Below are 25,241 nucleotides of genomic sequence, written 5' to 3'. Positions count from 1 at the left end.
GGGACTTGATAGAGGTGTTTAAGATTTTAAAAGGGACAGAGAGTAAATGTGGATAGGCTTTTTCAATTAAGAAAGGGGGAGATTCAAACTAGAGGACATGGTTTAAGATTGAAGGAGGAAAATTATAAGGGGAACATGAGGGGAAATTTCTTTACGCAGAGGGTGGTGGGGATGTGGAATGAGCTTCCGGCAGACGTGGTCGAGGCGGGATCATTGGTTACATTTAAGGAAAGACTGGATCGTTACATGGATAGGAGGGGACTAGAGGGGTATGGACCGGGCGCTGGTCAGTGGGACTAGGAGGGTGGAGATTTGCTACGGCATGGACTAGTAGGGCCGAACTGGCCTGTTCTGTGCTGTAAGTGGTTATATGGTTATATGATTATTGTAGTTTTCCAAACTAAATAATAAAAAACTATACTTATTAATACACTGCCTGGTACAGGAACTAATGTCAACCACTACAGTCAACAGCATGGGGTACAGCAGTTTATTGGTTAAATAACCTAAAACAGAACAGCCTCTTCTACTGATTCAAATTCCACCACTTCAGTAATTAAATGCAAATAAACGCGACGGTAGCTGCTATCTCTCCTTCTTGCTTGGCCACACAACTAGACCAAGTTTATAGATTTCTCTCAGGTAACAAGCTCAACTGAGCAGTGCATCAACACGGGAAGCAGGTGTTGCCAGTGCCAGCAATGACCTGCATACACCATGCTGATCAGAGTACATCCCTGCGCCCCTCCATCTCGCTTGCCTGGCCTGTTCAGTGCCAGCTTTGCAAGCAGCTTCTTCGCACCAAGCTGTGAGTGCTTCATTGCTACTAGAACATCAGCAATGGACAGAGGTTCACACCAGGTTCCTGGCACCGAAGTTTCCACTTTCTTGATGACGCAATACTATAAAGACCCCTTTTAGCATGAGCATCCTGAGCACAAAAGGTAGAACTATTATCGGCAATTATGACTAGACTCTTGGAAATCATTATAATATTAGAATGAATCCACATATTTTATGAAAGAAAAAAATGTATGAAATATTTAATATTTAAACATGCAACAGGAAAGACAAGGGGAAACCAGTTGATGGGGTAATTTGAATTTTCTATGGGCACACAAGGCTGTGGATGACATATGGTAATGAAGAGAAGCTCTTTTAAGGAACAAAGCAGCAGAATTGAATCTGGCTTTTTTCTGGATTAAAGCCTTTTATTACTGGATTACAGGGATAGGAGTAAAGGAATTTATGTCACTGCACCTGATGCAATGAAGGATAAGATATAAAAGCTAAATACTTAGTTTTTTCCTCTGATATATTAAAGTACTATCAAGAAAATGCAAACAATTTAAATGTAATACATCTAATGAATAACTTCATATTAATACGGTGTGAAAAGTAAATGAGGAAATTTATCAAATTATATTATTCCCTATTGGGGTTATTCAAAAAGGAGAAACAGAAATAAAATGGCTGTAAATGGGACTCGCACTAATTGTTCCCTGATCTTGCAATTGTGTCCAGTGGCACTGTGGTTCAGCTTACCCAGTGGTTCCCAAACATCTTTCGGGGTGCCAGCCTCTTGACCTCCAGGTCACATCCAAAGTGTTCCCCTCCCCATACAATGGCGCTAGGGGGAGGTGGGGTAGTGACGGTGCTGAGCGGGGTGGGGGGATTAGTGGAGGAACTGAGTGGGATGCGGGGTGTCGTGGTGGCGCTAAGCGAAGTGGGGGGGGTTTAAAGGCAGCGTTGAGGAGAGTGGGGGGGTGTGTGTGGATGCAATGGCAGTGCTAAACCGGGGAGGGGGGGATTAGTGGCAATGCCAAGCGGGGTGGGTGGGGGGGTTAGTGGAGCTAAGTGAGGTGGGGAGTTCAGTGGCAGTGTTGAGTGGAGTGGTGGTGTGTATTCAGTGGCAGCGCTGAACCGGGGAGGGGAGTGGGGTTAGTGGCGGCGCTGAGCGGGAAGGGGGGTGGCGGCGCTGAGCTTCTTCATTTAACTTTGCAGCAGGCTGAATAATAACAAGACTGAAGGATCAGAACACCCCCCTTTACCTCTGCGCCCCCTTGGATCTTTCCACTGCCCACAGGGGGTGGCAGTGCCCACTTTGGGAATCACTAAGCAAATCTAATACAGTAATCATATTTCCTTTGCAAATGACAAACATATATTAAATTTAAAACATTTTCTGAATCTTCCGCAATGTTTTGTAAAAATTGAGAAATAATTTTTTTTTCCCTGTAACTCTCTCTGGATTTAACAAGGATTTTGTATTAACTAATGTTCAACATAGTTTAAGCTTCATTTTACAACACAAAATCATCAACCGGGGGTGGAAGAAATTCTTGGTATATCATATACAAAGTTACTAAATTAATTGATATTGTGACAGATTTATGTTATATTTAAATTGTGAGGTTTTTTTTTTAAAGTGTAGGCCACAAACACTTCCAAACAGATCTCATTTAAGATGCCAGAGCTCTGCTCAAGTCCCCTCCGAGTGCCTTTGCAAAAACTTTGAAGAATGCCTATAGAGACTTCACAAGTAGGTGTTAATTGGACATGGATTATTGGTGTAATGGATTATTGTTTTGGAAAGCAACAGATGAATGGACTCAGAAGATTGGGTCTTGTGCCACAGTCTGTCTGAATGCAGTTTGCTGTTCAAAGAAGGTCATGTGGTTTTCTCTGAGACAGAGAGAGAGAGAGAGAGAGAGAGAATTCAGTTCTACAGTAGCAGCTGGGACTGGAACATGACAAGCTTGTGGAAAAATCCCATTTTGAAGACAGATTGCGAGTTCTTAGTTCAGCCTGTTCAAAGCTCTTGTGGTCTATACAAGAGGAAATGACTGGCTGTATAATGTTTCACTTGAAATAAGGGAAACGAAAAGGAACTCTGTGCTGACCTGAAAGAAAGAGGTTATCATCTGGAAAACCCTGATGGGGCAAGTTTCTTCGGCAAGACACTGAAGTGACTGATTGGAAGGAACCAGTTTGTCCAACGAGCAACGAATCTCTCACTGAAAACTGACAAGAACCTTCCTGAGCGGTAACCATTTGCCTTTCAATCACCAAAGCTTGGTGAAGATTCATAAATATTAAATTCTGTACACAGTCTAAGAATTGCCTGATACCAGTGAACTTGGAGGAGTAAGAAGTGCGATTGGACTGTGAATTAAAGAAATTTTCTCAACTTATACACACATTACATACATGTATGCTTAGAATGAGAAGGGCGTTAAATTAGGTTACATTAATAGTAATAAGTTAAAGTTTGATCTTGCTTTTAGGTTTTAAAGAAAATTAAAAGTAATTTTTGTTTAACCATTTGTCTTGGTGACTTTCTATTGCTGGTTTGTTTTGGGGTCCTCTGGGCCCGTAACAATACATACTACAAAACTATTAGATATAGTATAAGGACTATTAGATAGGGACAGGGAATTGAAAACAATGGAGGGTTATGCAGTAGGGAAATTCCAGACAGTTGTTAGAGTGGACTATTAGGTCAGCACAACACTGTTGGCCAAAGGTCCTGCACTGTGCTGATCTATGTTCTGAACTGGTCCTAACACCATGGTATTCTTCAGAATCTGCCCATTCCAAGATGAACTGTATCTTTCAGTGCTGAAACATTCTGAACACCAAATTGAGTTCACAAAATTCCCCACAAATTATTAAATTCCATTCAAGAAACTCTTGTAGAAAATGTACATGGAAAAAAATAAAAGAGGCCTTACTTTTTTCCAGCCTGTTGTTGCCTCTGTTGTTCTTGAACACCATCCGCAGCTTGGTGGAAATCAAATACTGAGAACAAAGGGATTAAATCATTGATAATAATTTAGTAAATTGAAGAAGCTCATTATTTATTTGAAGTCTTAATGTGATAACCGTCAGCAGCCTGACAAACCAGAATCAAAATAACCACTGTATCATGCTCGACATATGGGAGGGGGAAAAAAGTCCACTTTCTCAAAAGTTTTGGAAATTGGCACACTGCCACTAGACACACCCGTGTTGCATGCAAGACCATGGAAGACATTAACTGTCCACTGATGTTCATAACTGTCATTTTGCTATGGCACATGCTCATCAATAAAGTAAGATGTCTTTGGCATTTTTAACCATGTATCAACTTCCCCAACAGATTTTTTAGCCTGATTAATATCAGATTCACAACAACTAAAAACAAAGGGTAGGAGGAATGAACTGAAACATGATATTTAGTTACAAGATTAAAAACCCTGCAACAGCAACCGATAAAAATTACATTCACATTCTAATTCTAATATAAAGTACAGTAACAATAATTTCTCAGTGAGTCTATTTCAATTTGTTTGTTCTGGCCCATTTGGGATTAAGGCTAAAATTATTTTCATGCACAGAAGGAATTGATACAACACTTCAGCCCAACACACTGGTTTCACATTTACGTTGAGGAAAAACAAAAAGAAAAATTTACCAGTATAGTTGGAAAAGTAAATAGCTGAACCAAAATAGGATCAATGTACGCAAGCAATAACTTACAGACCTTTAAAGATAAAAATAAAAATAAGATTTTTTCATTAACTCTGAAGCTAAAGTACAATATAATAATGATTCATCTTACCAATATGAGCTCTGTCAGAAATGATCAATCTGTTTTCCCAATCTTCAAGACCTGAATAACAAATAATAAAGAGATACTACTTTCCAAATACAGCACAAAGAGTAAATACTTGTGTTGATTGCTAATATCCATGAACACCAAGCTGATTTTGGGTGTAGTGGAAATATTGGTCAGAATGTAGAGTGTCTTTGCTCTTCCCTGAGGGGTGTTGGTAGAGGTTGAGATGGCTATTTAATTTAAAAAAAAGCTTTTGGGAGATCCTGAACATTACTAGTACATGAGGAGTACAAAAACATGGAAATTAGAGAATATAAAATATTGTTAGGGCTCCGTTAGAAGTATGGCATTCATTTCTGGAAATCACACCTTAGAAGCACTGTAAAGCAGCCATTCTCAGTGGGGGCTGCACGGCTCCCCGGGAGCCACAGTACATTCAGTTGGGGGGGGGCGGCCACAGACTGAAATCATAATTTTTTTTTTAATGTCGTCAGTAGGAGAGAAATGCAGAAGAAACAGCTACTTCACAGGAAGGGGGCCATAGCCAATAAACAATGGCTACTGTAGAAAATAGATTTACTACAAGAACAAGAGATCATGTGGATCCAAACAACCAAAGGAGCAAAGACCTGATAAATTCAAAACCACAAATGGTACAGCATGACAGTGCAGTGCAATGATCCTGAAACCTGGATTCAAACCTAACATCACATCCCACAAGATGAACTGGTGGGTTAACTGACTATTATAAGTTATCCCAAATGTAGGTAGGTAGTAAGAGAACTGGGAGAGCTAATGGGCACAAAGGAGAGAACAGGTTATAGAGAAATATGTAAGGGAAGGGTATTGATGGGATTTATTAAAAGCTGACATGAACTTGAATAGCATCCAATTTTGAAATGAAATAAATATAAATATCTGAAATGTAGAGAGATAAGGCAAAAAATGCGACCAAATCACATTGTAGCTCAGGTGAGAATGAAACTGGTTAGGTCCATAACCATGATTACCAAACTGATTCATTGGTCTTACATGGACAGTAATCTTGGCATTATGCCTTGAAAATGAAGAGAATTGTAGTTGCCAGTATATGTGCTGCAGGGTCCCACTTGTTTGTAATCTATATTAATGGTTTGGATGGCAAAGCAGTTTACTTGATGAGTTAATGTTGCCATAATTGGTTGTGCAATGGACAGTGAGGAAGGATATCCAAATCAGTCCCCCTGGGAGCCACAGTACATTTAAGTAAAAGCCTTAGTTTTCTTTCACCTAACGTAACATAAATACTTTTTGTTTTTTTTATGTAGTCGTAGGAGAGAAGTACAGAAGAAGCCAAAATGGGACCACAATCCAGTAGAGTCCAGGAAGGGGGGTGGTGGGGGGCATAGCCAAAAAAAAGTTGAGAATGACTGTTCTAAATTACAATCTTGAACAGTTGGGTACTATGTTAATGTGTATGTAAATAAGAACTACAATTTCCAGCATGCAATATGCAGTTGGATGGAAACTGGAAGTGATATGACACGAGTTGCAGGCATTGTCACTGGCAATTGGCTGAAGCAGCTCAAGGAAAATAAAGTCGGTTAAGTATTAAACCAGTGCTTCTCAACCTTTTTCTTTCCATTCCCTATGCCATCGGTGATTAGTACAAAGGGATTAATAAGGGATTGTTTAAGGTGGTATGTGAGTGGGAAGGGAAATATTTTGCTTGAGAAAAATTGTCATTGGACCATTTCCTTTGGTATTATGAAACGGTGCACATAATGAGTCAATTAGGTATGATTAAAACAGTGGTTTTAAAACTTTTTCTTGCCATCCACATACAACCTTAAGTAATCCCTTACATATCACAGAACACCTATGGCATAGGGAACACTTAAAGTGGTATCTGAGTGGAAAGAGAAAGGTTGATAACCACTATGTTAAACCTACATAAAGTCGTTCTTCCAGAAAGAACAAGCATTACATGGTGTCAGAAGTATCTGAGTGAGTAAAAGAAGACAATAGTTCCTAAGAATGGATACTTCCTTCCACACCAATGCAGTTTACTGGCAATCTAGCCAATAATTAGAAACGCTTCAGTGATTCAACATTTACTTAGCAATATTCGGATCATCGGTTCTGGGGGAAGGAGGGGCATGTAGCAGCCTGCTACCTAGGAGGCAGCCCGTCACACAAAATGGTGGTCGAATGCAGCGATCACTCAAGGCCCGTACAGGCTAATGGCCTTTCTCCTCAGATGACCACCGGCACGGCGGGAACATCGACCAATCAGTGACCAGAATGCTGCTGACATCATTTCCACCGACAACAGCGGGGAAACCGGGCCCAGCAGTGGGAAACTGGGCCTATATGATCAGGGCCAGAGAGTGTAATGAACCAGTCTTGTCTATAAACGCATCGAGTGTAGGTCGTTCTTCCACTCTCTGCTGTAGCGACTCGCTACAGAAAGAAGTTTTTGATATTATTTCAGCAGTTTTGCTTATTGGACTACAATCTCATCCTATTACTGCACTTTTTGGACTACCAGTTTTGGACTCTGGCCACTTATCTGTTTCAGCTTGTCATCATCGTATTTGCAACTTTAAAAGCCAGATCTATTTTACTGAAATAGAAAGATCCTAAACCATCTACTACACTTCAAAGGTTTTCCCAAACTATAGCATGCTTTTTAGAAAAAAATCAGAAGTGGTACTTTTGACCCTTCCAGTTAAATATGAAGAAACATGGAGACCATTTATTCAACATTTTCATATAATGTAAGTCGATCGTTTCCAAATCCTCTTAACTTTCATTTGAGTGTAAAGGAGTGGAATTAATGTCAAAACAATTGTTTAACCGGTGAAATATGGTAGCCCAACTTTTGTTTTCTCTTGTTTTGTTTTTTAGTTTGGGGATATTTTTGTAATAAAATTTGATTCTTTTCATGTTTGGCTTTAAAGAGGTTTGGAGGTTCCATTTACATGTTACTCGATGTCTCGGTATTCTCTTAATGCAATCCTGATCTCTTTATATTATTATTATGTTTATTAACCTGAAACTTAATAAAAAGATTGAAAAAGAAAAGAAAGAGGGATTCAAATTTTTATCCTGTGACCAAAAACAAGGCATGAGTTTCGACCAATACTTAGCCATGCTTCATGCACTAAATCCGGTGAATTTGGAGATTTGAAAAATTAATTCAAAGATAGAATAGTTTGCAGAATCCCAGATAAGGTACTCAAAGAAAGACTGTAGCGTGAAAAAGATTTGACTCTGGAAAAGGCTGTGAATATGTGTAGGGCAGCAGAGACCACATGAGCACAAGCTAAAGAGCTGCACAAGATAGTGCATGTGATGAAAACATAAGCAGAGCACCAGGAGTTTCCGTTGGACCAATGTTACTTTTGTTGAGGGATATTAAAATGTTCAGTTTAAAATTAAAATTAACTAAATATCAAATTGATTTACGATTAGCTTTAGCTGTTTCAAGGAAATGTGTAGCTATTACTTGGAAATCAGATATGGATTTGGGAATACAAATATGACATATCGAAATGAGATCTTATATTCCTCTTGAAAAAATAACCTATAATTTACGTGATATTACATTTTTTTTTAAATGGAGCCCATTTACATGTTAGTTTGAAAATTTAAGCTCTCAATAACTCATCCTGGTGGTGGTTCTCAGTTTCACAGCGGTTGATTTGAATTTATATTTCTATTTTGATAATCTCCTTTTCTTCTTTCTTTTAGGGGGTAGTTGGGAGGGAGGGGGTAGTGGGAAGGGAGGGAGGGATGGATTAGGTTTATATACCACATGTGTGTGTATATATATAAAATCTATTATTAATTGAAATGTAATTGTGGTTTTAAATTTTTAAATAAAATATTTTTTAAAAAACGTGGATAAAAAGTCTTTTTCCCAAGCTAGATGAGGCTAAAACGCGAGGGCATAGGTTTACAGAGAGATAGGTAACATTTAGGAAATACTTGAAAGACAATTTTGTTTCTAACTGCATCTAGAATACACTGCCAGAGGAAACAGTGGAGGCAAGCACGATAACATTCAAGAGACATCAGGAAGGACTTAAGAGGGATGTGGACAATATGCAGGCAAATGGGATTAGCCCTGAATGCTAACTTGGTCAGCTTGGCAATGTTGAGCCAAAAGGCATGTTCTATGCTGTGTGACATGTTGATTTTACAGTGAGAGGGTGGATATGAGCAAGATCCTTCACTTGAGATAGGGAATCTGAAAAGATGAAAAGTACTTTTTTTAAAATTTGGGATTATGCCCAATCATGATTTCATGACTAACACAATCTCTACATCCTTACTCCAGGCCTCTGCAGTAGGTCTGGAAACTGAAATACAATGTGATCATTCCTTGCAGTTTACAAAGATTAAAACCACAAGTCCACTCAAGGTTAGATGCCTTCAACGAGCTATTAATGGAATTTTCACTCATATACCCACCCATTACTTGTGTTTTGAAATTTGATCACAAAAATCCAGACAAGCCATCTTAAGGCAATCTGAAACAAATCCTGTTTCTATCAGCAAAAGACATTACAATTCTACAAAGCACAAGGTGAAGAAGATTAAAAACCTTTTAGAATGTGGAAATCATGAAAAATGGAATGTGACTGACAGATAAGGCATTAACTCAGGTAAATAATATAAAAATGTTTTAAAGACTATTAGGAAAATAATTTAAGAATGATAAACATCGAGCACATTTCAGGGGATGAAAGATTCCCATTAATAGATGCCTTCAGTTGGAGAGGGAAGAAAGGAAATAATTACTTTCAAAAGTTAGGCATCCTGCAGGAATAGTGGAAGTTGCATCTTATTAGAGCAAACATAACTTGGATGAAGAGGCTAATTTGATGATGATGTGAAGAAGAGGTCGTTAGCGAGAAGGACACAAAGAACCCACAAAGGTACATGCTAGATAAAGTGAGTGGGTAGGAGTTAGCCGATGGAGGATGACATGGGAAAACAAGAGGTTTTCCATCCTCTCCATCCCCCTCAGTCTCACATGCTTCAGTAAGATATCTCATTGCTCTATGATCTCTCAGTCAAATAAGGATAGAGTTCACCTGCAAAAAGCAAATTATTTCTGAAAAGCAGCGATGTGACAAAATATCAACACAAAAGGATCAGGCAATCCCAATGGATGAAATATAAAATGTGAACACAGGGAACAATTTGGAAAGCTAATGGAACTCTGTTCTTCACTGCAACAAGTACAGAGTATAAAAGAAGGGAAGCTTGAAGCATCCTGTCAAGGCATAGTCAAGGGAGGAATGCTGACACTGGAAGCAGTACAGAGGCAGCTCACCAAGTTGATTCCTGGACTGAAAGGATTGACAGGTTGTGCCTATATTCTCTAAAGTATACAAGAACAAGAGATGACCATTTAATTGAAACAAGGGAAATTAACAAGGTTGAATTTGAGAGGATACTTCCACCAGTCAGGGGATCTGAAAGCAGGGAAATAGTTTGAGCATGTGGAGTAATTTCTTCTCTCAGATTATCATCAATTTCCAGAATTCTCTACCCTGGAGAGCTGTGGAGGTAGAAGAGTTGAATACATTCAGGGAGAAATCTAATATCCACTTATACTTTGAGAGGGTTAGGGGTGTGGGGAACAAGAAAGTTGGGAGTCAAGATTGGAGTGAAACACAAAAGTCTGCAGATGCTGTGATTGTAGGAACTAAGCCAATCTCACAGCGTCTTTAGGAGGTAAAGATATATAACCGATGTTTTGGGCCTGAGCCCTTTGTCAAGGTATGAGCAAAAAAGCATGTAGGTGCTTGAAAAAAGGCTGGGAAGGGAAGAAGGGGAGGGGGAAGAACACAGACTAACAGGCAAAAGGTGATTAGACATGGATAGCTGTTCAGGAAAGAAAAAGTTAGAAATGGAATGTAGATGCATGAGAGGGGACTTGATAGAGGTATTTAAAATTATGAAAGGAATAGACAAACTAGACATAAACAAACTCTTTCCCCTGAGGGCAGGGAAGATTGGAACAAGAGGCCATGAGTTATGGGTAAGGGGGCAAAACTTTAAGAAAAATATTAGAGGTGGCTTTTTCCACTCAGCGAGTGGTGGCAGAATGGAATGATCTTCCAAATGAGATAGTTGCAGCAGGGTCCCTTCTGTCATTTTAGAGAAGGTTGGATGTGTACATAGAGGTGAGGGGGTTGGAGGGTTATTGGCGAAGAGCGGGAGGTTTGAGCTAGTAGAGTTGTTCTAGTGAACTGGTGCGGACTCGAAAGGCCGACATGACCTGTTTCCGCTCCGTAAATGGTTATATGGTTAAAAAAATTGATCGGGAGAAGAGGGGTACTTCTATGAATACAGAACTGGAAGAAAAGAGACAGAGGGAGAGAGAGAGTCAAAGCTAAAGGAAGCGAGAAATAGGAATAGGGTAAGGGGAAAGAAGGGGGTGGCTAACAGAAACCAGAGAAGTTATTGCCAATGTCATCCAGTTGGATGGTTCCCAGATAGAATACGAGGTGTTGTTCCTCCAATTTATGGATGGACTCAGTCTGGCAGTACAAGGGAATGGACGTAGGGAATGAAATGGGTGGACACTGGGAGATCTTTCCTTTTTATGGCAGGCAGAGCCAAGGTGCTGAAAATGCGTTCAGTCTCTCCAATGTGGAGGAGACTATAATGGAAGTACCAGATGCAGAAGATGACCCCTGCAGATTCACAACTGAAATGATGCTTCACTTGGAAGGAGTTTGTGGCCCTGAATGGTGGTGAGAGAGGTCGTGTAGCGCAATTGTAGCACTTCCTGAAGTCAGGGTAGGTGCCAAGGGGATGATTGGTGGAAAGGGAGGTGTGGACGAAGGAATTACAGAGGGAGTAGTCCTTGCTGAAGACAAAGAGGGGATGAGAGAAGGTGTGTCTGATGGTGGGATCACATAGTAGGTGGCAGTATTGGCGGAGGATGATATGTTGGATGGGGAGGCTAGCAGAGTAGTGAAGGAGGAGGTATGGGCGAAAATGTCTTGGGGCCAAGAATAATTGGCCTTTATCTTATTGAATGGTGCAACAACCATGAAGGGTTCAGTGATCTACTCCTATCTCATATCTTTCATAGGCAGGAAATATGTCAAAAAAGATGTTTGCTGGTATATTTAAATTTGCCACTCAGTAACAAGGCTGTTGATGCTTTTTTATGAACAATACCAACATAACTCCAATTACAAATTCCAAAATCCATTATACCTTTCTTTGCATTTTTTTCAGCTTCTTCAAAGAGACCTGGTAGATGAACAACTACTCCGTTACCTAAAAAGCATTAACAGATAGTCAGTTAAAAAATGGACTAAAAAAACCAAAATTGCATAATTATTATCCATCAAAAGGTTATAATTGTTATAAGGTCAACCACCTGAGTGAGCCCCAAGACATCATTGAGGAAGTTTCTCAGGAAAGTGTCCAATGCCCAACCAACATCAACTTTTTCATTAATGATCTTCCTTCCATCATTAGGTCAGAACTGGTGATATGTATATGTGTGCAGTATGGTCTGAAGAAACACTATTTTGTTTGACTGCATAGGTACAGTCAGTGATATTAAACTGAACTTGTTTCACTGATGACTATAGAGTTCATTTCCATTTATAGCTTCTCAACCAAATGAAGCACCACATGCCTGCATAAGGCAATATCTATTCGTGATTTAGGCATGGATTGATATGTGACATTGTAACGTAGATAAATATTGGGAGAATTTGGTAAAATTAGAGTAGGTTACATACATACATACATACATTTTAAAACAGATCTTATTTGAAATACTGAAGAATTCATATTCAGTGAACTTTACAGAAACTATGGAGAAAGCTATGCACATTCCACAACTAGGTGCTAATTGAAATGATGTCATCAAATGAATCGACTGGAGACAGGTCATCTGGTTGAACATTTTTACAAGGCTTCTGACCTTTCTGCAAAATGCTCACTCAAAGGTCAATGAGAAGTTTTGTTTACCTAAGACAACAGATGGGAGCAAAAGACTAACTCCTATTGTTTGCTGGAGAAGGTGGGGGTTTTGTGGCAAGTGAGGGAATCACATGGGCTTTCTAGCAGTTGGAAAATGAAGAGAGAAAGAGAAACTGAACAGTCACAGCTGAAGCAAGCAGGAAGTTTGTTGGAATTGAAACAGAAAGCTCCAGACCGGTGGATGGCTGGAAGGGCTGTCTGTCTGACGTTTCTCTTGGAATAAGGAAACAGAAAAGAACTCTGTGATAGCCTGAAAGAAAGAGGTTATCATCTGGAGAACCCTGATGGGGCAAGTTTCGTCAGCAAGACATTGAGGTGACTCAGTGGTGGAAATCCTGGAACAAATTTCTCTCTGCAAACCTCCAAAGAACCTTCCTGAGCAGTAAATATTTACCTTTCGAGCACCAAAACCTGGTGAACTTTATACGTTAAATTCTGTGCATAGTATAAGAATTGCCTGCAACCAGTGAACTTGGAAGAATTGCGCTGTGAGCCAAAGAACTTGTTTTAAATTTACACACATATCATACACATGCGCTTAGAATTAGAAGGGGGTTAATTTGGGTTAGTTAGTTTAATAGAGATAAGTTAATGTTTAAAGATAATTTAAAACAACTTTTGTTTAAGTAACTACTTGTCTTGATGAATATCTATTGCTGCTGGGTTTTGGGGTCCTTTGGGCTCGTAACAACAGAACAAATCAAGCTCCAACAGTGTCAAAGAGTTTGTAGATGACACAACAGTAGTTGGCCTCAAAAGCACAATGATGAGTTGCACTACAGAGAAAAGGTGGAAAATCTCATTATGTGTGAGCAACAACCTGAGTCTCAATGTGGATAAGATGAAGGAGATGATAGTGGACCCGGAATGACCACCCTCCACTGTACATCAACAACTCTGTAGTGGAGAAAGTGGAGAGCACCAAGTCCCTTGGAGTCCATTTAACTAGTGATCGATTATCGACACACATCTCGTCACTTGTCAAGGCACAACAGCAGTTCCTGAAAAGACTGAAGTGGGCAAGGCTACTAGCGTTTATCATGTCAGCCTTTTATGGGAGCTCTATTTCTGATGATTCTTGGAACTCTATTTTTAAGTTGGTTAATACATCTTCTCTTTGTGCCTGTCATTCACTGTTACAATTCAAAGTTGTGCATAGAGTATATGTCTAAAGTTAAATTGGCTCACGGAGTTTGGTTGGAGCTGGTTGCCTCGTCAAAGCGGCAGGAAAATGCTTCCCTTCCCCTCTCGTTGTTGAAGACAGCACAGAATCATCCCATGCTTGTAGAGTTGAAGAATTAAAGTAAATTAAAAATATATATAAATAAATAAATAAATAGATAGAAAATTGGCTCACATTTATCCTAATATTAGCTCTTTCTGTGACAGATGCAAGAATGTTTTGGTCTTGTTTGACCCTTTGCCAAGTGTTGGAAAGAGGGTTTTCATACTTTACCCATTGGTGACCTTGTTTGGGATGGCTGAATAGAAGGTAGTGAAATTGTCTTCATTCCAAGAAGAGATATTTTGATCAGATGGAAAGATACTGTCCTGCCCACTCATAATCAACAGTTATATGATATGATGTCATATTTAACCTTGGAGAAAGTAAGATGTTCCACAAGAGGCTCAAATTTAAACTTTCCCAATCTTTGGGGTTCTCTTTTTGAAATATTTTCTCAGCCTCTATTGGAAATCGTAATCAGGTTCTTTGAGATTCTTGTGATTATGCACTTATTTTTATTTTTACTGGCAGTTTTTTTAAATATATGTTGCCATGCAACTGAGGAATGGTTTGAGGCTTGGATTAGTTAATTGTTTTTTTTCTCTTATTCTCTTTTTCATTTACCTATGAATAATATTGTTGCATAAGAAACATTTTTTCTCTCTGACATTGTGTTTGTAATAGTTTTATGCATCATTCCTTTATGTATATATGTATATCGTTGTTGTTGTAGACAACAGACTTGCCAAGGCAAATAGCGCCTTTGGAAGACTACACAAAAGAGTCTGGAAAAACAACCAACTGAAAAACCTCACAAAGATTAGCGTATACAGAGCCGCTGTCATACCCACACTCCTGTTCGGCTCCGAATCATGGGTCCTCTACCGGCATCACCTACGGCTCCTAGAACACTTCCACCAGCGTTGTCTCCGCTCCATCCTCAACATTCATTGGAGCGACTTCATCACCAATATCGAAGTACTCGAGATGGCAGAGGCTGACAGCAGCGAATCCACGCTGCTGAAGATCCAACTGCGCTGGGTAGGTCACGTCTCCAGAATGGAGGACCATCGCCTTCCCAAGATCGTGTTATATGGAGAGCTCTCCACTGGCCACTGAGACAGAGGTGCACCAAAGAGGTACAAGGACTGCCTAAAGAAATCTCTTGGTGCCTGCCACATTGACCACCGCCAGTGGGCTGATATCGCCTCAAACCGTGCATCTTGGCGTCTCACAGTTCGGCGGGCAGCAACATCCTTTGAAGAAGACCGCAGAGCCCACCTCACTGACAAAAGGCAAAGGAGGAAAAACCCAACACCCAACCCCAACCAACCAATTTTCCCTTGCAACCGCTGCAATCGTGTCTGCCTGTCCCGCATCGGACTGGCCAGCCACAAACGAGCCTGCAGCTGACGTGGACTTTTTACCCCCTCCATAAATCTTCGTCCGCGAAGTCAAGCCAAAGAAAACTTGTGCAATCAGATGACAATAAACTTGGCCTTCAAGTTACAGAAGAAGATGAGGAAAAACTACCTCCAACAAGTGAAAGTGTAATCACCAAGCCTTGACCTTCAACGGCATTACCATCACTAAGACCCCACCATCAATATTTGGGGGAGAAGTCATTGAACCAAAAACAAAAAAAAACAACTGGATGAGCTACAGCGACTACAAGAGCAGTGACTCACCCCAAAGGCTTTTCACCATCAACAAGGTACAACCCAGTAATATGATGAGATTCTCTGGATGGGTGCTGCCACACCATCTGCCATCGGCTCAACATTAACCAGGACAAAGCAGCAGCGAACAACACCGCAACATCCCAGTCAGTTGGGCATTCCCACATTACCTACCCTTCGTAGAACAGCTTTTTCTTAACATCTTTGTCCACAAATCCATCAGGCAGTGGCCACCATGACTCGACAAATACTGTAGAATGGATCCTGAGAAGACTGTCCACATCAGAAGCAGAGTGCTTCATCATGTGAGTACCAAGACTCTGGCAGTGTGTCTGGCATTGGGACACAGCAAGTGAAGAAGCATGCAGTTGTGATCAGCAATTCTATAGTGGGGAAGTTGGAAAAGAGATTCTGCAGGCCTGATAAAAATATCCAGATGGTGTGTGACTCCCATGTACAGAATGTAACCGATCGGGTCCAAATCATTCAGAGGAGAGAGGGTGAAGAGCCAGATGTCTTGGTGCATGTTGGTACCAATGATATAGGAAATATAAGAATGGATGTCCTCAAAAGGAGAATACAAGGAATTGGGAATGAAGCTGAAAAGTAGGACCTCCAGCCTGGTAATATTAGGATTACTGCCTGTGCCTTGTGCTAGTGAGGGCAAAAATAGAGAGATCAGGCTGGCAAAGTGGAGCAGGGGCAAGGCTTTAGATTCTTGGATCACTGGGATCTCTTTTCGAGAAGGTACAACCTATGTAAAAAGGATGGACTACACCTGAACCCAAGGGGTTCAATATCTTGCCAGGCCAGTTTAATTTGGCTGTTTAGGAAGATTTAAACTAATTTTTCAGAGGGACGGGAACCAGAGTGCGAATAGAAATAAATCAAGGATAGTGTGTGGCAAGGATGACAAGCAGGTGATGGGACAAAATTGCAACCAGAGGGATGACAAAGACAAAGGTATTATAGCAGTATGTAACAGAGGACTCCTGATTCCCGGGGACGGACACAGAGCCACTCTCTGGTCTGCCAGAAACAGGGTGGTCTTTCAGCACACCACGGAGATAACGGTGAAGGAATGTTGCCGACTGGCACATTCCAGACTGCAGGAGTACATACTAAGCAAAGCAGAGGCATGGTGCAGCCACCAATGCTTCGTAAGGAAGGACCACAGTCTAGGGTAATTTTCACTCCCAAGAATCAAGGAGCTGAGGCTGGCAAGGAAGCTCATGAAACAACAGAAGAGGCAGTAACACCCAAGAGGCCATATTAGTCGCAGTGGTGGGATGTGGTAAAATTAATAGTTAATACCACTATGTACAGTAATGAATTGTAAATATGACTAACAGTAAGAATTTGGAAAAATAAACTATACACTATTTGACTTTGTACACATCTTTATTTTGAATAAAGTTTAATTTCGGGGGGAAAAAATGAGCAGTAAATACTGGCACCATCAGCAACTCCCAGGCACTGAAGGTATTTGAAAAATTAAAATGAAAGGAAAGAAAATGAGTGAATTAATACTGAAGCAAACCAGCATTCAACTACCCGACTCTAGTTACTAATTGGCTTTTCTTTAAGAACATCTTTTATCAATTCCGGCAAAGATCCAGAAGAGGACAAAACTAACATCACAAATGAAATTGGCTAGGTTGGGAGTGGAGTAAGCCGATTTATTGAAGTATCACCTTTGTAATTAGGCCATGAGAGCAGCAATAAACAAACTAAATGTTTGCTTCTAGTTAATACACAAAAGGGCTGAATTGTATTAACGACAACCACCATGTCTGCAGACTTTCTTGTTTCAAAACATTTGCTTATTTACTTTTCCATGACTTTTTGTATGAGACTGAGAACGTAGGAGGCAAATGGACGACCTTGTCGAGGTTTATAAAATTATTAAAGACAGATTGCAAAGTCTTTTTCCTCAGTTAGAGCAGTTTAACATAACATAACAATTACAGCACGGAAACAGGCCATTAGGCCCTTCTAGTCCGCACCGAACCAAACACCCCTTTCTAGTCCCACCTCCCTGCATAATGCCCATAACCCTCCATCTTCTTCTCATCCATAGACCTGTCCAACCTTTTCTTAAATAATACAATTGACTCCGCCGCCACTATTTCTCCCGGAAGATGATTCCACACAGCTACCACTCTCTGAGTAAAGAAGTTCCCCCTCATGTTACCTCTAAACCTCTGCCCCCTAATTCTTAACTCATGTCCTCTTGTTTTAATCTTTCCTCCTCTTAACGGAAATAGTCTATCCACATCCATTCTGTCTATCCCTTTCATAATCTTAAATACTTCTATCAAATCCCCTCTCAACCTTCTACGCTCCAAAGAATAAAGACCCAATCTGTCCAATCTCTCCCCATAAAAATTAGAAATTACATATACAGTATTTATGGTGGGGGAGCGAGGATTTAAAGGAGAACTGAGGGGCATGATGACATGAAACTAGCTGCCTGAGGTGGTGGTAGAGGCAGGTACAATTACAATGTTCAAAAGGGCATTTATTTGGACACGAATTTGGATAGGAAAGGTGAAGTGGAAATTTGGATATGCAAGTGGGATTAGTGTAGATGGCCATCCCAGGGCCAGTTTCTCTACGATTCTATTTAAAAATGCTGACATTATACTATAAGAAAGAATAGCAACTGGGATTCAAGGCTGTATTGCCGAACAGCATAATGGCTTGAACTGTCAACCTTCTTCTTTCATACTATCCAGTAAGAATTTACTGTAATAACCGAAGTAGCAAGTCTTCTCCACAGCTATTTGTGGAACAAGTTTTTTTTAAATATAGGAAGGGATGCATTTTCGGAAGGTCACTCAATATTCAAATAACAAAAGTCTCTATCAGCTTCATGAGGCTTGGAATACAAATCTTTTATACAGCCCACATAGATAAAGAACATTATTATACATGGATTTCAATTGGAAGCAATGTTGAGCAGTCCAGTACACACTAGGATTCTGAATGAAATATCAATGGCAACTTTGCAGCTTATTTAAAAATACTTTTGTATAGTCCTTCAAAACCCTGCAGAGCCACTAATAATTATAACCATGACTGATTTACCACCAATTTTTGGATTGATGGAAAGAGTGTCAGATGATATATTAAGGGTAATTGAACACATATATTAACCATGTGCCACATCAGCTGTAAGCGTGCTGGATAAAGAATTTCCTATGACAGCCTATTTATTAGGGTTAAATGAAATATTTGTATAATTACTAAATATCGAATATAGCCGCTTGAAAACATGTTATCATCTTGCTGTTGTCTGCAGTTAAAAACCTAATTGTCTGACTTCATAGTATGATACAGCACAGTAGATTAATTTGGCTGTCATGCCCATGATGTCTCTCAGAAATTTTCAATTAGATTTGCCATGTCCCTGTAATGGAAGCAACCTATTGGTTTTTCTTCCTTAAAAATGTATCTCTGCCCAAAGGAGAGTGTAATAAGCTGGAAATCCATAATTGTTAACTTGTATGGCTCACTCTTCCAAAATCAATCCAAATGCCCCCTACCTGCTTCGCTTTTACTCAAACTTGAGCTTTTCTACTGCTCTGCTAATTAATATAGTTAGTTCTCAAATTGTGGCCTTCATGTTGGCTTTAAATACATTGACAGAATATTTTAAAACTTGGAATGAAAAGTTAAATGCAAAATCTTCTCCACAGCAATTTGATAATCCCCAAGTTGATTCAATATAAAAACTGTATTGTCCCTGCATGGTACAGAATATAAATGAGAAGAAGGAAATGACTTAAATGAAATTGTAGCAATATTGCCTGATCCACTAAGTATATCCAGCATTTTGTGACTGGACACAGCTTCAGATAGATGACAAAAGAGAAGGTATTAATTAAGGGTCAAAAAAGTCTCAACTGTTTGCCAAAAAGCTAGTCTGCAAACTAGTGAGCCAACAGCTGCAAACGAGTGGGCAGAACATGTAACCAACAGAGGCCAGAAATTCCTTTCAGTCAAGGGCATTTTGTTGCAGGTCACAACAAAAAACTTCAGATCTTCCTCTGATGGCGCATGAAAGTTTAGCTCTTCAGCAATGCCTGAGAAAGAGTCCCAAAACACAGAAAGTGATGAGCAATTCAGGGTTGGTTCATTAGCCTCACATATTGCAGACAAAAAAGATTTAAACTTACCAATGAATGCAGTGACATTTGGATTGATGATTCCACTGGGTAAAAGATGGAAGTCATATTCAATAGAACCCACCACCACAGTGTGACCAGCATTGTTTCCTCCCTGTGTGTGATAAAAACCTTTATTGAAACATGAATATTTATATATTCTACCAACATTTTCTGGCTTACACAGACCTTGGCAGTTTGTTTGCATGGACAAGATGTCTGCGCTATTTGGCAAAGTTTAAAGATGTGACATGCAGGGGATTCTTTCTCCACACAAGAAAGCTTGCGTCAGACAACATGGCTGTCAAACAGGACTACCAGACAGAGTAAACAAATGGGAGATATCTGGCATGTGCAATCTCGAGATTCAAGCTATTGCAATGCTACCAAATTCAAAAATCACTCCAACTAGTTCATGTCTTAAGCTGCCAAAGTATTTACCTCTGAATTTCTTCCTCCAACAAAAAAAAACTTTCCTCCATTGATGTGCTTTAAAACTCCCCTCTTTCATTGGGCTTTCAAATTTATTACAGCATAGAAAGTAGTGATTTCCACCCATCAAAGTCTACACTAACTCAGAGAGCAATTTATTGGATGAATGGTTTTCGAAGGTCTATTCTTCCCTTTAAGACACATCTGGAGAAACAATTGAACCCCCAATGCTATAGGCCAAATGTATGTAAATGGGATAAGTAGAGTGGTGAATGTGGACATAGTGGGATAAAGGGTTTGACACGCAGGTGGGCGGGCACACACAGAGACAAGGTTGATGCAGCTGTAACACAGCAGCTCGATTACCTACCTTATTGTGCTATGCTATATCTTTACCTTTGAAAGTCGAGAAGGGAATGGTCATGGATGGAAAGGCAGAAAGGATTAAATAAAAATGGTATAATGATGCAGGACACAAAAAAAATGGTAAAGACAGAAATAACAGCAATACCCCTGAAATTCCTCTGATTTGTGATGAACTCTCCCAAGAACTTGAAGCTTGCTACTGTCTCCACTTCGGCACTGCTGATGTGGATGGGGCAGTGGGCTCTACACCCCCACCTCCTTCCTGAAATCTTGAGATCTGCTCCTTTGATTTACTGATGGCAAGAAGAGGTTGTTATCTTTGCACCAGGCCACTATAGTTTCAATCTCCTTCCTGTATTCCATTTCACCATTTTGACACTCAGCCTACTGAGTTGCCAGAGAACTTAAAGATGGAACTGGAGCAGTATTTCGCTACACAGTTGTGAATGCAGATGAAGTTTAGCAGTACAAATCCAACATACCAATCTAATTGTCTCATCTCATTTAAATGGGAAGAACAATGAGCAGGAAGCACAGTCAACAGAATAAAAACAAATCCAGATCAATTCCTATTAAACCAGTTCAGGTCCATATGATCACCTTGCATCCCAAGACAGATGACTAGTTAGTGGTGAAGAAATGGGTGGAAGTGGGAGTTATGGGGATGGATAGGAGTCGATCAGTTGCTGGGGCAAGAACAGTCCATGCTGAAATAACAAGGGAAGATTTGTTTAGCTGTAACATCACACCAATGATGCTGGAGTAGGACAAGATGAAAGGAAATTCAAGAGATGATTCGAGTACAGACATGCACCTGGGGACAGGAGTAGTCAATGCTCGAGCAAGCATGATAAAGGGGAAAATTAGATGAGGAAAAATGAAGATATCCCAGGCCTCGGTCTAGAAAGTTACAGAGGCAAACAACTAATCTGCAGGTGCTAAGGTCTAGTGCAGTTCCCAGGTACATCTGAAAGGCTCAGACCCAAAAGGCTGACTGCTTTCCATGGGTGTTGCACAACCTGCTGAGTTTCTCTGGCACATCTGTGTTATGCATCAGAACAGAGGTTCTGGAATTGAAAATATGGGCTGGAAGGAATATGCAAAGTCACACTAAAACAAATTTATGGTGCAGTATGTTTTTTTGCTACAGATTTTAGCATTTGCAGTCTCTAGTCTCCGTACTAAAGTTGGGAAATGGTGATAAGAACCCAAATTTGCTCCACAAGTCAAAGACACGAGGTGCAGAGTGAAACACAAAAGTCTGCGGACGCTGTGATTGTAGTTAAAACACAGAAATGTTGGGAGGAACTCAGCAGGTCTTGCAGCATCAATAGGAGGTAAACAACCCTCCCTCCAGTCTATTCTCACCTTTCCTCTCTGCATCCCATCCACATCAAATTAACACCTTTTGTCTGTTGGTTTGTACTGCTCCCCTGTCCATTCTTTCCTTCTCCCCAGCCTTTTAACTCAAGTGCTTTTGATTCATACCTCGTCGAAGGGCTCAGGCCAAAATATCGGTTCCATAACTTTTACCTCCTATGGACGCTGCTTAACGTACCGAGTTCCTTCAGCATTTCTGTGTTTTTATGACATGAGGCATGGAAACAGATCCTTTAACCCACATCAATCATCCAGTTACACAAACTCACCTACACATCAGGGGGAATTGCAGTTGCCAATTAATCTTCGAACAGCGTGTCTTTGGGATGTAGGATGAAACAGGACAACACAGTGAAAACTTGCAAACTCACAGGGAGAATGTGCAAAACCCCATACAGACAACATCCAGAAGATGGGATTGAACAGAGAGCTCCAGAAGCTCTGCTTGCTACACCACCGAGCCACCATCACCTAATTTGGGTCAGTTTCCCTGCTGAAAATTTTGAATTACACATCCAAAGAGAACTTTTACAACATTTTTGCCCATGTTAACAGTGCTACACAAAATGAAATTGTTGTTGATGTGGCAACCTAAGACAGAAATCCTTCCAATGTGCCATTTGATCCCTGTGTAGTTCCAATTCTTGCACTTTTCTTTTTAAAGAGATCTGGTAAAGCATTGGGGGGGAAAAAGGGATGTTTAACGTGACTTTCATTCAACAGGTGAAATCATTTTAAATATTGTCCTTCAAAACTTCTCATGTCTGCAAAAAATAGTTTGAATTATGACGACTTTGATCTACAGGGAGAGGATCAATTTGAGGTGACAAATTCAGTACATTGCACTTGTGTTAGTCATGCCATTAGCTGTCTGAGGGCTCCCTTCTCCCTTCCTGACTAGGCTGCAAGTTAGAATTCTTTGGCATTGAACAGTAGTGTAGATACTGATATAAATGTGCCACACATTCAAACTACTCCAGCAATGCCTGACAAAGAGCAAGAAATTCAACTATTCAACACTTACCTGCAATAAAACTGCACAGCCACGTAACTCAACAACCAATGCCTGGCACATGGTCACTCATCAACTATATTCTCTACCCTGCCTTGTTTCTCACAAATTATGTGAATGGATTGAGAAGAGGGATATTTTCAGCCTTCAGCAAAGCACATGGACACAGCACGTTGTTATATCAGAACAGTACAAGAAGCCTTTTGATTTTGTTTTACGTGTAAATCATGCCCCCACATAAATTTGCAGCTGATCATATGGAGGGAAAAGAACTTTAAATAATGCTGTGAATTTCACCATTGATGGAAAGATGACAGACATTGCATTACTAAACTAACCTGCATGTATTGGTAATGGTTCAAAGGTTGTCCATATAAAACAAGCTTAGCCATCTATCACCAACCATGCATAAGCCTCAACATCTTCATTAAGCTGGGCCAAGAAGAAACACATCTCAAGATGATCACCTGGAGGTTGGAGAAATGAAGAGAAGGGTTGGTCGAGGAGACAGTTGTCCATTTTATCCCCCTAAACAGCCTGTCACCGAATGGAATTGGAACGTGAGGAATGGCTTGCGGGTTAGAGCCCAGGAATGCCCTGTTGTCACTGAGATTTTACAAGGGTTTTAATGAGCTGCTGAGAAATTTTTGCACTATGTCCACTTAAACTGCAAAATGCTTGGTAGCATATATGGATTACTGGATCTATTCCTTCCAAATCTGTGGACTTGGTGGAATGACGATGAAGCCCTACATTCTGCCCCTCACTTAAAACCAAACACAAACATATCTTGCATTTATTAACCTTTTTGAATTTTCAGGAAGCAAACTGACTGCTACATATTCGTGTAGTGCTTAGCGTGACACTATTACAACTCTATTGACCCGGGTTTAAAAGCGGCACTGTATGTAAGGAGTTTGTACGTTCACAATGAGTTTCTTTCAGGTGTTCTGATTTTCTCCCAGTATCCAGAACATAGGGGGTTGCAAGTTAATTTGGGTGAAATTGGGCGGTACAGAGTTTAAATCTTATCATTAAGTACTGGAAGTAATTTTAAATGGCTGGAATCAGTTTCTTTTTTAAAATATCTTTTTTATTGGTCTTGATAAGAAATACAATAATGAAGAAAATGGAACGAAACTGAAAATACAATATCATTTTAAAAAAATGTTTTTTTAAAGATAAAACTTCAAACAGTATAAACTTGGTCTCCCCTCCACTGCAATAGGTGAAAATTAAAAAAAAAAACCAAAGTATTGTAGCCGCGTGCTACTCGAAAGAAGTCACACACGTAGTGTAGTCAGGTTAAACTCTGGGGCTCAGGCCCGACTTTTATACTTGCACTATTCCCGCTGTGGCCGCCCCCCTGGCTGACATCACAACATGCATAACAAAAGCAGGCTTCCCATGTGCGGGTACTTTCCTGCATAACAATGCCTTTCTTCTCCACGCACTGTCCGTCTGTTGGCTGCGCAGCAAGGCCAGTGCCATTTTGGGGTCACTGGCCTTTAAGCTGCTCTTGCCATTCACCCACTGGTTCGCTTGTTGGAGCCAGTGCCACTGCACAGGCTGTTGGCCTTTGGTTGCGGTCACTGCCACGGCAGGCCGCCACAGTATTATATAAAAACCCCCATCCAACCTACTCTAATGAAAAAGAAAAAACTAACAAAAAACAGCCGAGCAACTTCTCTAAGGGCTATACGTATTTTGCAGTTTTTGGTTCCTACTTCAAATCAAAAAACAAAGGTAAGACGAAATCTCATCTAAAAGAGTAAATACATCTAATCACATTAGAAACATTTACATCATATGAAAATGAGATAAAAAGGTCTCCATGTATCTTCAAATTTCACCGATGAATCAAATACATTATATCTAATTTTTTTGGTAGGCTTAGACATGATATGAGAAAACCAGTGAAACACTGTTGGAGGTCTAGTTCTTCCAGCCAACAATATAGAGAAGGCTACAACCCATTGAACAAGTTCAGAAAAACTCTCTATGCCTGAGTCAATAACCCCAAAAAGAGCAGTTATTGGATTGGGTCGGAGCTCCACCTGGAGTATAGTTGAAGATATTTTTTTTTTAATTCCAAGAGTTTTCTAAGGATGAACAAGACCAAAACATGTGTCTGTGTAGCAATTTCAGATTTGCATTTGTCAAAAATAAGGTTAATATTACAAAAAAATACTAGCCAATTTATCTTTGGACATGTGAACATGGTGCACCACTTCGAATTGGATTAATGAATGTCAGGCACATATAGAAGAGATAATATACCAATTTAAAAATCATCTCCCAGAGATCCTCAGATAAGGGTCTTGCAATTTCCAGTTCCCAAGACTTTGTAATCTTATCATTAAGTACTGGA

At 40.1% G+C, this 25,241-nt stretch overlaps 1 protein-coding gene across 3 annotated transcripts in view; it reads right to left on the bottom strand.

Moving 5' to 3' along the window:
• Nucleotides 1-25,241, bottom strand: part of adss2 (adenylosuccinate synthase 2) — a 118,968-nt gene that overhangs the window by 31,420 nt on the left and 62,307 nt on the right. Inside the window, exons 2-7 of one of the 3 annotated variants that reach the window (XM_069930870.1) lie at nt 23,209-23,337; nt 19,693-19,795; nt 13,796-13,888; nt 11,828-11,890; nt 4,604-4,654; nt 3,735-3,801 (exon numbers count right to left, since the gene is read on the bottom strand). In XM_069930870.1, the coding sequence (XP_069786971.1) occupies nt 3,735-3,801; nt 4,604-4,654; nt 11,828-11,890; nt 13,796-13,888; nt 19,693-19,795; nt 23,209-23,262 (431 nt within the window). In that variant the 5' untranslated portion in view covers nt 23,263-23,337. The remainder of the gene's footprint in view (nt 1-3,734; nt 3,802-4,603; nt 4,655-11,827; nt 11,891-13,795; nt 13,889-19,692; nt 19,796-23,208; nt 23,338-25,241) is intronic. The other 2 variants (XM_069930868.1, XM_069930869.1) reach the window with 2 other exon arrangements.

The sequence above is a fragment of the Narcine bancroftii genome, chromosome 4 (assembly GCF_036971445.1).
Source record: "Narcine bancroftii isolate sNarBan1 chromosome 4, sNarBan1.hap1, whole genome shotgun sequence".
Classification (NCBI taxonomy): Eukaryota; Metazoa; Chordata; class Chondrichthyes; order Torpediniformes; family Narcinidae; genus Narcine; species Narcine bancroftii.
Note: the sequence above shows the minus strand (reverse complement) of the source record. Positions and strands in the feature narration are given on the sequence as shown.